Raw genomic sequence first — 10,227 nt, 5'->3', positions numbered from 1 at the left:
TCTCCAAAGGCGCGGACTTTTCAACCGCCGTTGTTCCAAGAACAAGTGTAGATGCGATGATCATAAAGATGAGCTTCTGGGTGGGAATATGTAGAGATCGCCCTTTCGTCCCTACATCACCGCACTGTCCTTTGTTTCTTTCACCTCGATTAAGCCTTCCTGCAAAGCAATCATTGACCGTGAAAGCTTTTACTTGAGTTCATTCGACTCGAAGAGAATTTCGACATTATGGAACGTCTTTCTGATTCGGGCATCTCGATCCTGGTTGTCGGCGCCGGAATCGCTGGCCTGGCTTTCGCCATCGAAGCTCATCGCCAGCGACATAGCGTCAAGGTTCTGGAAAGAGTTTTGCTATCCGGGAGGTGCTTTCTGGCTATCCGGGAGGTGGTCTACTTTTACGACCAATCAGAAGCGTCCCACGGGTTAACCTCGGCACAAGTCTACTAGCGCCCTGTGGGCCCGTCAATTGGATTCCTCCTCCACACCCCACGGTCGTCAAATTCCTTTCCAAACCACACCCACCTACCCACTCAACCCAACCCAACCCAACCACCCAGCCTACGTCGCCGCGATGGATTTGCCCACCGACGGGCCCGATTATGAGGCTATTCCCAACCCTCCAGAGGGTGGGATTGACGGAGTGCCTGCCGATTCGATTCAACAGCTACAAGACCATCTCAACGTTTTCGCACGTGCCCACGGCAAAGCACCGCCCTCGTCTGGGCCCGACGAATTGGCGTAAGTGGGCTGGGCAGAGGTCGATTAATCGTAGAGGGTCAATTCGTCGAGATTCGTCGATTGCCGCAATAAAACCCAAAATAATTTTTAATTTCATTCATTACGTAATATGCCGTTTTTTGCATTCTCCGGTGATTACCCGAGCCGACGATTCCATTGGCCGAAAAAATCCGGGGTAGGTGCACAAGCTCTGATTGGCTGAAAAGAGTGGACCACCTCCCGGATAGCCAGAAAGCACCTCCCGGATAGCAAAACTCTCTGGAAAATCGTATAGACCCGGGAGACTACGGTAAGTCCATAATCACACCAGCTTTTTCCACTCTCTCGGAACAGGATTCTGACGCAATGACTCCTTGATTCGCAGGTGAAATCTTCTTCATCCAGTCTTCCGGACTACACACACCCTCGAAATGGCCCGGGCTCATAGACAGGTTGAACAAAAGCGCCATCTCAGCCGAGTTCCAATTCTTCAAATTCAGTGGCGAGAAGTTGTTCGGAACCAAGCTCGGATCCCCGACTCTGCCCACGATTTCCGTCAGCCGAAGAGACTTCTACCTACTTCTCCTCAACTACGCCACCGAACTCGGCTACCAAATTGAGACGGGCCAAGAGGTCCAGGATTTCTTCGAGACCAAGGACCTCGGCGGCGTAATCCTCACCGACGGGAGCAAGCTGACTGCCGACATCGTCGTGGCAGCAGACGGCGTCGGTTCCAAGTCCTGGGGCCTCGTGACCGGCACCAAGGAGAAAGCCATCAGCTCTGGCTTCGCTCTCTACAGAGCGAGTTACCGGGCTGAAGAGGCCCTGAAGAGCCCTGAATAGCCCTGCTATCGCAGAGTTCTTCAAAGATAAACGGGAATGGACTTCCCTCCACGTCGTTCCAGGCGCGCACTTCTTCACTGGGCTCTCGCCGACGGAGTTCTGCTGGGGCCTGACGCACAGAGACGATGATTCCGCCGTCGAAGACTGGAATCGTGTCGTGGACTCTACCGGCGCGTTCAAGTATGTCTAGGGATGGGCGCCTATCGTACACGAGGTCATCGAGTCGACGCCAAACAACCAGGTCACCGACTGGAAGCTGCGGTTCCGTGATCCCCAGCTAAAGTGGGTGTCGGATGGAGGGCGAGTGGTGCAATGCGGCGATTCTGCGCACTCGTTTCTGCCTTCTTCTGGGTTCGGTGCTACCACTGCACTTGAAGATGCCTTTTCTCTTGCTGCCTGTCTCAGAATGAGCGGCAAGGAGTCTGCTGCATTGGGCACCAAAGTACACAACAAGCTCCGGTAAGCTTCTTCCTCTCACTGTGCCCCGTCAACTTCCTGAACCTATGGCTATATCGCTGACTCTGGGACGGCCTTGTTTAGCTTCGAGAGAACCGCTTGCGCCCAGAAAATCGGCTTCAAATCCCGAGAGGTTTTCCACCACACCAACTGGGACGAAGCTGCCAAGAATCCCCGCAGTATCGCCAAGTTTACAGGATCGTGGCTGCTGAAGCATGATCCTGAGCAATATGCTTATGACAACTACGAGGCTTGCGCGGAATCTCTGCTTCAAGGGAAGGAGTTCAAGAATACGAACGCGGTCCCTGGGTTCCCATTCAATCTTTGGACGGTCCAGGAGCTGCTAGACAAGTCTGATCAGGGCGAGTCGGTTGACGATGACGAAGGAGACTGGTACACTTGATTTTAAGGAGTCAGAACTTCGACGCCGAAGCATAGACGCGCTTCACGCCACTATAATAGAAATACGCCTAGCAGATGTGAGAGAGACCGGCGGTCGTACCAACTTGAGGAGCTTTATACCGATCGATACATGTTGTATTCGAACTCTTGCGTCTTGAAAGTAGTGCAAGGCTACTCTCCAGCACGCAAGGTCCTCAACGCAGCTGCTGGGTGTTCAAGATCACCTTATAAGTACATGTACCTAGTGCGCCTCAGTGCAATCGTCTTTCATCTTTCTCGTGGTTCAGAAAGCTCCCAAGGCAAACGCGGGAACGGATACGGAGACGAGAAGAGACAATATATCCTCAGCGGCGTTCTCGGTTATATTTGATGTGAGAGTGGTTGTTACTTCCTACATGATCAATACCAACATAGTCATCATCGTCAATATTTCACTTGGTAGATTTGAATGTATTCGTTGGGGAACATATTGTGGGAGGTCCAGAACTAGCCGGGAGAAGAAGAATAGTGGGAGTGACATCGACAGAAGAAGAGATAGGGGCATTTGTAGTGTACTTAGTGGAATTGAATAACCGGAAGTATTTGCGGACCAGCTAAGTCTGAAGAATCATCTCGTGTTGTCGTTTCCGAGAATGTGCATCTTGAACGCTAGCTATTATCTAGTAAGTGACTTAGGGAAAGTAGGACGTCGTCAAATTGATTCCCGGTCGGCGGTCCGCAATAAACAGCATCCTTATTCGGTACAAGAAAAGGTGACCTGATATATCCTATTGGGGCTCACTCTACAGTCAAATTGAAAAAATATGCCCCGAATAGACACAGGAAGTAAGTACCCTGCATCATGTACCAAACCCTCAAAAGCCAGGCGATCAGCACCGACCACACCACCACGAACCCTTCTTCACCGCCAGAATGTGTCACCACTTGGACTTCACCTTTCCCACGCCGCAATGACTCCCCTCGCGGGCGGAACGAAGGGAAAAAAGCAATCTTTGGTTCCTGGTTGGCAGACGGTTTATATGGGACCCCGCCCCCGTGTCACGACCAATCCCGGAGGAGCGAAGATGGTGGCACCGTGGCACGGAGTAGGCAGGTGGGGTAAGTGGCAGGCAGGCAAAATGGCCTCAGTCTCCGAAAGTGCAGTTTTTCTACTTTTGTGACGGGATTTGCCGGATAGTAATTGTCCGAGGTGACTTGGCATCAATCAGATGCATCGAGTAGATGGAAAAGAAAGAGAGAGAGAGAGAGAGAGCAACGGTTGAATCAAAAATCAGAATCAATCTCAAAATCGGTATTAAACCTGGCGCGTCAAGAACCCCGCCCCCGGCCACTACCCCGCCGGTCACCACTTGACCGAACACACCGAGATCGGCACCCCTCGGTGTCAGGGTGTGTAAATGTCACTCTTCGGTGACTGGGCCTCGACACCCCACCGACCCGTCCCGCCGTCCCCAAGACCCCAATCAACAGGGATGACCCGTGAAATCCTACCCCAGGGCTGTCTTTTCCCCCCAACTCTGTCTCCGAAAGCCAGTGCCGACTGGGAGGGACTGCCTGGCGTTGCCTATTCTAGTCGCCGCAAGCGCGGTCATCGGGGGCTTCTTGTCATTGTTTTTTCGTGAGGGATCCGTTGTTCTTGGCGATGATGAAATCTGCTAGAGAGAGCCATCAAAGGACCGTGACTGCAATCGCGTCCTTTGAAGCCAGGCAGAACTGACCCCGCGATCTGAAGAATTGCGCAACGTCCCACCAGCCATGAGGAGCGAAGGAAGAGTCCCGGCCCAAAATTACTGGTAATGCGTGTTTTCGCATTGCGCGGCAAGCATCATGTAATCCAAATTTCAACCTCAAATTTGGGGAAACAAGTACCTTGGATGCATAGTCTTTTAGTCCCATTCGCGTCCAAGTGGTGGTGTCTTGACTCAGACCATCGCAACCTCCCGCCACAGACACCCATCCACTCTCCCTCATCGTCCATGCATGTCTCTAGCAACAAAATTTTGGGACGAACGAACAAGAAAACGCCACGGATAAGGGTCGCTTGCAGATGTTTCGTCTCGCAATCTCTCTCCGAAAGGTGAGGTGGGATGGGAAGAAAGCAGAGTCGCTGCCGAGCCTTCGAAGATCCGAGCAGAGACCAGGGCAGGAGTGAGACATGCAGGCGCATGCGATCACAAGGACCGCGACGTTGATCGTTTATCACGAGAAAATGTACCGCAAAGATGTAGCATCACCGTAATGATCACAGCCGGCAACGTAGGAGCGGATATATGAATCATGATTGTGTTGTTTTGATTCAATGACTATCTAATGGTTGTCCCAACGTATCCTGTTGTGGTGGTATCTTCCTATCGCTGTCCCGGCGATCCCTCCCCGGTGGTATATTGTACATGCATGTAAATCAAGAAACGCTGGCTATCTATACAATTCCAAGAAAACGATCAAGAGAAAAGCTCGCATATCGATAATGGATAAACAAGAAACTTGAAGCAGTAAATGCATTCACCAAATATGTCGTTTACTCCCATCGGTAAAACCCATCATCGTAGGAAACACGGTGCCTCCGGGTACCCGGACCCACAGTAGCCCGCCGGTGGGGTGTCATCCGCTCCTGCAATCGGCGTCGCTGAGCTTCTTCCTCATCCTCAGCTCGTGAGGTGAGATGGTCGGCAACTCCCATACGGCGAATGGCGTCTGCCAAGTCCTCCTGGTATCTGGAACCGTAACCCGTAGAAGTGCGGTTTAGAGGAGCGGGAGGGACGGGGACGGCGGTGCGGCTGGCAATCTTGGCGTTCTGCTGAGCAATGCGCAGTTGCTTCTGGAGCTGGCGCTCCTCCTCCTCCTGGCGTTTGCGCTCCTCGCGTTCCTTGTGCTCTCGGTGGCGGCGGCGGCGGCGCTCTTCATCATCGGCGCTGGCGTAGCTGTTGCGCGATTCAGAAGAGTGATGGCGGCGGTGCTTGTTGTCGACAACCTCAATCTCGACCTTGGATCGCGGGCGCTCATCGACGATGACAGGTCGAAGAGAGTCGCGACGGACATGGCTATAGCGGAACTGGGAGGTCTCGCCGCCGGCATTGGGTGAGGGCGGCGCGGTGTAAGGCGAAGCGAACTGCTTGGGTGGTGTGCGCGGGGTAGGGGGAGCGTCGACGATGACGATGCGCTCTTTGCATGACCGGTGCTTGCGGTTGAGGTCCAATACCCTTTGGCCGTTTACGTATACTCCGGATTGGCGGTGCCTCCTCTCGCTCGAAGAAGATTCGCGACGAGTGCGACCTCCCTCATTGCCCGAAGAAGTGCCTCGTGGTGAGCTCATGGGAGGAGAGGGCGGCATCTGCTGGGGAAATGGGTATGATGGACCAGCAGGAGCGTACATGGGCACTGGTGAAGGGTAGCCGACTGAGCGCGGCGGGTGGTTGTAGATAACGGGGTTGGGGCAAAGATGACCGCTGCGGGAAGCAGCGCACAAGGTGGACTGAGGATACTCGGCCCTCCGGCCGTCGGGGTAGACGTCGGTGTAAACGTCGGTGGTGCACATTGTGTCTTGTGTAAACGTATCAGGGCGCAGCGTGCGCGGGGTCGGTGGTGAGGGTTGAACTACCTGCGTAACAGATGGAACTCGTCTCGCGGGTACGGTCGACTGGGTGGAGGAGAGAGTCCTCGAGAGCGTTGGTGAACGTTGATAATTCCGATTGGAGTCGGCTAGGCGACGAGACTTGTACTTGTAGACAATGGTGTTGTCGATGTAGTGAGCTTCAGGGTGGTGATAGGAAGACAACGTGTCGGTGTTGTTGAGGTGAAGTCGAAGTGATATGGTGGATCTTTGAGTGAATCGAGGTTGTGGTCTGTCTGATTGTTGGTGATGTGAGTTGGTGATCTTCCAGGACAAGATGCAAGTAAAGACGAGGGACTATATACCAGATCAAGGAAGGATTCAAGAAGTCAGGTGTGGAAGAATCCCAAAGAGTTCTGCCTAAGTATAGAGGATGGATCGACCAGGTATGATAGATTGGGGTAGCGTCTGTCGTCTAAGTGCGGGAAGGGAAGTCTTTCCAAAGTGTAAATAGTCCAAGTGGAGATGTAAAGCAGCGTGGAAACAAGTTGTCTCGAAGTGATTCTGCGTCTGAATTATATCGTCTGAGCAGAAGAAACCCATTCTGGTGGTGGTGGTGGCATGGCAGAGCAGGGGCAACAAGTCGCTAGTACCTAGCGTCAGCCGCAAAGACGGTGGAGGACCCAAGTATCGTGGGCCAAGTGCTGTAGGCCGTGGCATGGTGGAGATTTGAGGCCTTGCGAGGGTGGATTGCGCCTGCACACCATGCCCCCCTCCCCCTCCCCTGTCAGACTGCTGCCTTTCGCTACAAGTAGAGGCCGATGAGTCTTCGCTTGGCTGCTAGGCCTCTTTCGGCCCTCGCAGGGGGGTTCTCTTTCTTGGGAGGGGAGGGTCGTCGGAGTCCTTGGCCTAGGGTGGCCCCCTCTCGCTGAACGTTTCCGAAAGAGCACAAGTCTCCCTTCCGTCTCTTGCCCGCATTCCTCCGCTGGGGAAATACCTCTGGAGGTATCACTCAGCCTCTTTTGGGAAGAGGCCTACCAGAGGCGGTGCGCGGGAAGTGACTTTTGGGACGTTGCCAGGGGGGGGGTCCACCGTAAGCCGTCAAAACGAGGGCGCTGGAGGGAGCCAAGGATATTCGACAGGCGTGACAGGCTGGACGGCGCACAGGTGGCGCTTTCTTGTGTTCTCTGATGTCTTTGAAAGGAGTCCTCAGTCCCCAGTTATGCGACCTTGCGCATGAGGGTGTGTGTGAGTTTGTGGATACGGGTTGTGTAAGTTGAGTTGCGCCGCGATGTTTATTCCATGTGGTGGTGTCTCGTTCATCGTAGGATGAAGAGGGAACCGACTGGCTGGTGGTCAGCGTCCCTTTCTTTCGTCTGGGGAAGAGGTTGCGGATGGCCGCCGTGGAGGTCTGGCGTCGTCGCAGCCTCGTGTAGAAGATGACGAATTCGGACTCTTGAGTGGGAAAGCCGCGAAACAATAATCTGGGCGATATGATGCTATTTTCGCTCTCAACTCGATGCCCCCCTCATGCCACCACTTAAGAACCAAAGTATTTTTGCCCCGGTTCTTCATTTATTCGACGCGGGGATAGGCACCATGCGCGCGCCGTTGGGGAAGGCCAGGGTGACATGGACAGCGGCAATTGAAACATTTCGACTGCAGATTTGGCCCGAGTTGGCCGGGCCCGACCCAGAAGTGTTGATTCTCAATTAATCAACATCGTTTCCGAATAAGCGACAGCCGCCGTTGTGCTCGAGTAGCGACGATCTCCTTTGTCCCCTCTGTTCTGGATCGGGTGGAACAGTAACCAATCATCCCAATTGACGTTGGTGAATGACACCTGAGTCACTTCGGCCTCGCAAGGTTTTCATGCAAGCTCTTTGTTGGTCTCTTGCGCGACGCTACAATGCCGATTCTCTGAGTGGCCGGGGGGACGAGGTCCACTTAGTTGACTTGCAGATGGCCGGTTGTGCATGAGGCCACGATTGAAGCAGTTGATCATCGGACTCTGGAGTCTGGACAAGTGGCTGCGGGCCAATTCGATAAACTCCACCTCCCGGGAACCATGGCCTTCATCGTCACCGGCGAAGGATCGTGGGCTGCAAGGGGAGCCACTGAGGGCTTGACAAGGTTAATGACGATGCTTGTCACGTGGCGCGCGCCGTTCCAATACCAGTAAAGCGTGGTGTTCGTCCCGCCAGTTCAATCGAAATCTTGGCTGCGAAAGAAGTATGTTTTGGCAGTGTTAGTATGCGAGTAAGACGGCTGTGCTGATCTCTAACGACAGCAGGGTGCGTTAAAGGGACGCACAGCCACCACAGCCTGCTTCTCCCTCGGACCAACCGATGCAGCCAGCCAGGCCTTGTTTCGTGAAGGTGGATAGCAAAAGAAGCTCATCAGGACAACAATGAAGAGGGAGCGGGGTGCATTTCGCTGCAAGGTCTGCAAGCGCTCCGAGAGGCTCAATCGAATGCCATCGCATCAAATCGTGTCGCAGTGCAGCGCATCGCATCGTCGCAGCAGCAAGTTGGAGATGCCCTTGGGAGAGGATGAGGTGTGGTCAGAGGTGAAAGCTCCGGCCACCTGTTTTTCTCCCAGAGTTCGCACAAACTCTTGGAGACAGCGGTACGTATCTCATCAGGTCCACAACGCTTCTTCTCCACCTTCCGATTCCAGCCGCTACCAGCAGGCATCAGTCCCATTCTGCCTCAGGTGAGAACCAAATCCCCGGCTTTTCTCTTGATGACTAACACAGGGTCGAGATCACCCGATGCGGCTCACCCTCGACTTACCGACGGTACGTATCTCTGTACCTTAAACGTCTGCCTAAACATCAAGAGAAGTTTTCGCGATGTCCCTTGACAACCTGTCATAATACGAATTGGCTGGAGTCCTAGGAGGGACTACAAGCAGGTGCTCGTACATATCAGGCTCGTCCTTCGTTGGCTCGTGGCCCGCGTCACTTCAAGACACCCACCACACCAGACGCGTCAACGCATCCAGACACTCTCAAGACCACCTCCGATCCTTCGCCGGCTCGCTTCTCTCCTTCCAGTCATTCCAGTCACCTCGAAGTTGCCACCCGTTGCCTAGCGATAGACTCGGTAAAGTTGCGTGGCCGGAGGCCAACTACTTCCACTTCCACCTGAGCTGAATCAACAGGATCGATCCCTCTTTTCACGACCTTGATTATCTCATCCCCGGACTTCCAAGAGAAACATGGCCGGGGGTTTCCCGACCAGGTGACCGCAAGATTTCCCGCAAGGCTGTAGGATCTGCTACCCTGACGCGTCTGACGAATGTCCTGCACAGTACCTTGCGCCCACAGCCGAACATCGCAACCACGAGATTAGCTTCTCAGCCCCCAGTTGGGGGCCGTTTCCATGTAGCCCACCGGAGGCCGCTCGGAGAGACTGGAATTCGCTGGAAGAATTGTGCTTCATCCCGTGGACGACTTTTCCTTTCGCCATTGCAGTTTCAAAAAAATTCGAACCGCTTGTGTTACCTACAAGACATGTAGCCGCGCGGAAGGGTCGAGACATCATCAGACACTTGGTGGCGTTCGACAACCCTCCAAAGCCTTACGAGGCAGATTTACTCCTCCGAAACGGAGTTATCCATCGCCAATATCATTCGCCGGATTTGCGTACCCACTATTAAGGCTGCTCCGAGTCAGACCGGGATTTCCGGGGCAAAGTCTACGCAGGAACTTGCAAAATGCTCGGCGTTCTTGGCTCGTGCGTCCTGCTGGGAACATGGTCTTTGATTGAATCGTTTCAAGACAGGGAACCCAGACTATTCTCGTCCCGACTGTGTTATGCAGATGAACTGACTTTCCCAGAATGCTTCTGGAAGGCTGTATACTGAAGACTCATCCTCGTTGCAATGTCGTACGAACTATCGAGAGTCAAGCGGTTTGTGATGGGTTGCACCACACTATGGCTGCGGTATCACGCAATACGACAAAGCTTGCGTGGTTACGTGCATCATCGGTATGACATCTAATTCAACCTAGGCTCGAAATTGCCTCGCTCGCCCAGCTTTGGGCCCTGGTATTGACCGAAATACCGAATATTGCGCTTCTTCTCAGGTTGCGGCGCTTCAGGTTCTACGTCCTTCTCTGCCCTCGTACCACTATCATAAGCTACCAGAGACTCTGCTGTGTCCAATATAGTCTTGCCGTAGTGCTTCGGAGGTGCCTTCGGGAGTGTGAATAGCAGAGTGGAGGCTTATTATGGGTACCCAGAGTATGAAGC

At 53.7% G+C, this 10,227-nt stretch overlaps 2 protein-coding genes across 2 annotated transcripts; one reads left to right on the top strand and one right to left on the bottom strand.

The window, feature by feature from the left end:
• Positions 1 to 228: 228 nt before the first annotated feature.
• Positions 229 to 2,419, top strand: BDP81DRAFT_465163 (uncharacterized protein; the record flags this gene model as incomplete). The annotated part of the gene is made up of 5 exons (XM_060594246.1): positions 229 to 345; positions 1,123 to 1,454; positions 1,549 to 1,717; positions 1,751 to 2,019; positions 2,101 to 2,419. The coding sequence occupies 5 exons, from the start codon at positions 229 to 231 to the stop codon at positions 2,417 to 2,419; spliced, it is 1,206 nt and encodes a 401-aa protein (XP_060439866.1).
• Positions 2,420 to 4,936: 2,517 nt separating this feature from the next.
• On the bottom strand, positions 4,937 to 5,953 carry BDP81DRAFT_331490 (uncharacterized protein; the record flags this gene model as incomplete). Its single annotated transcript, XM_060585512.1, has 1 exon — positions 4,937 to 5,953. The coding sequence occupies one exon, from the start codon at positions 5,951 to 5,953 to the stop codon at positions 4,937 to 4,939; it is 1,017 nt and encodes a 338-aa protein (XP_060439865.1).
• Between the last annotated feature and the right edge of the window lie 4,274 nt (positions 5,954 to 10,227).

The sequence above is a fragment of the Colletotrichum phormii genome (genome assembly GCF_030913505.1).
Source record: "Colletotrichum phormii strain CBS 102054 chromosome Unknown BDP81scaffold_27, whole genome shotgun sequence".
Lineage (NCBI taxonomy): Eukaryota > Fungi > Ascomycota > Sordariomycetes > Glomerellales > Glomerellaceae > Colletotrichum > Colletotrichum phormii.
Note: the sequence above shows the minus strand (reverse complement) of the source record. Positions and strands in the feature narration are given on the sequence as shown.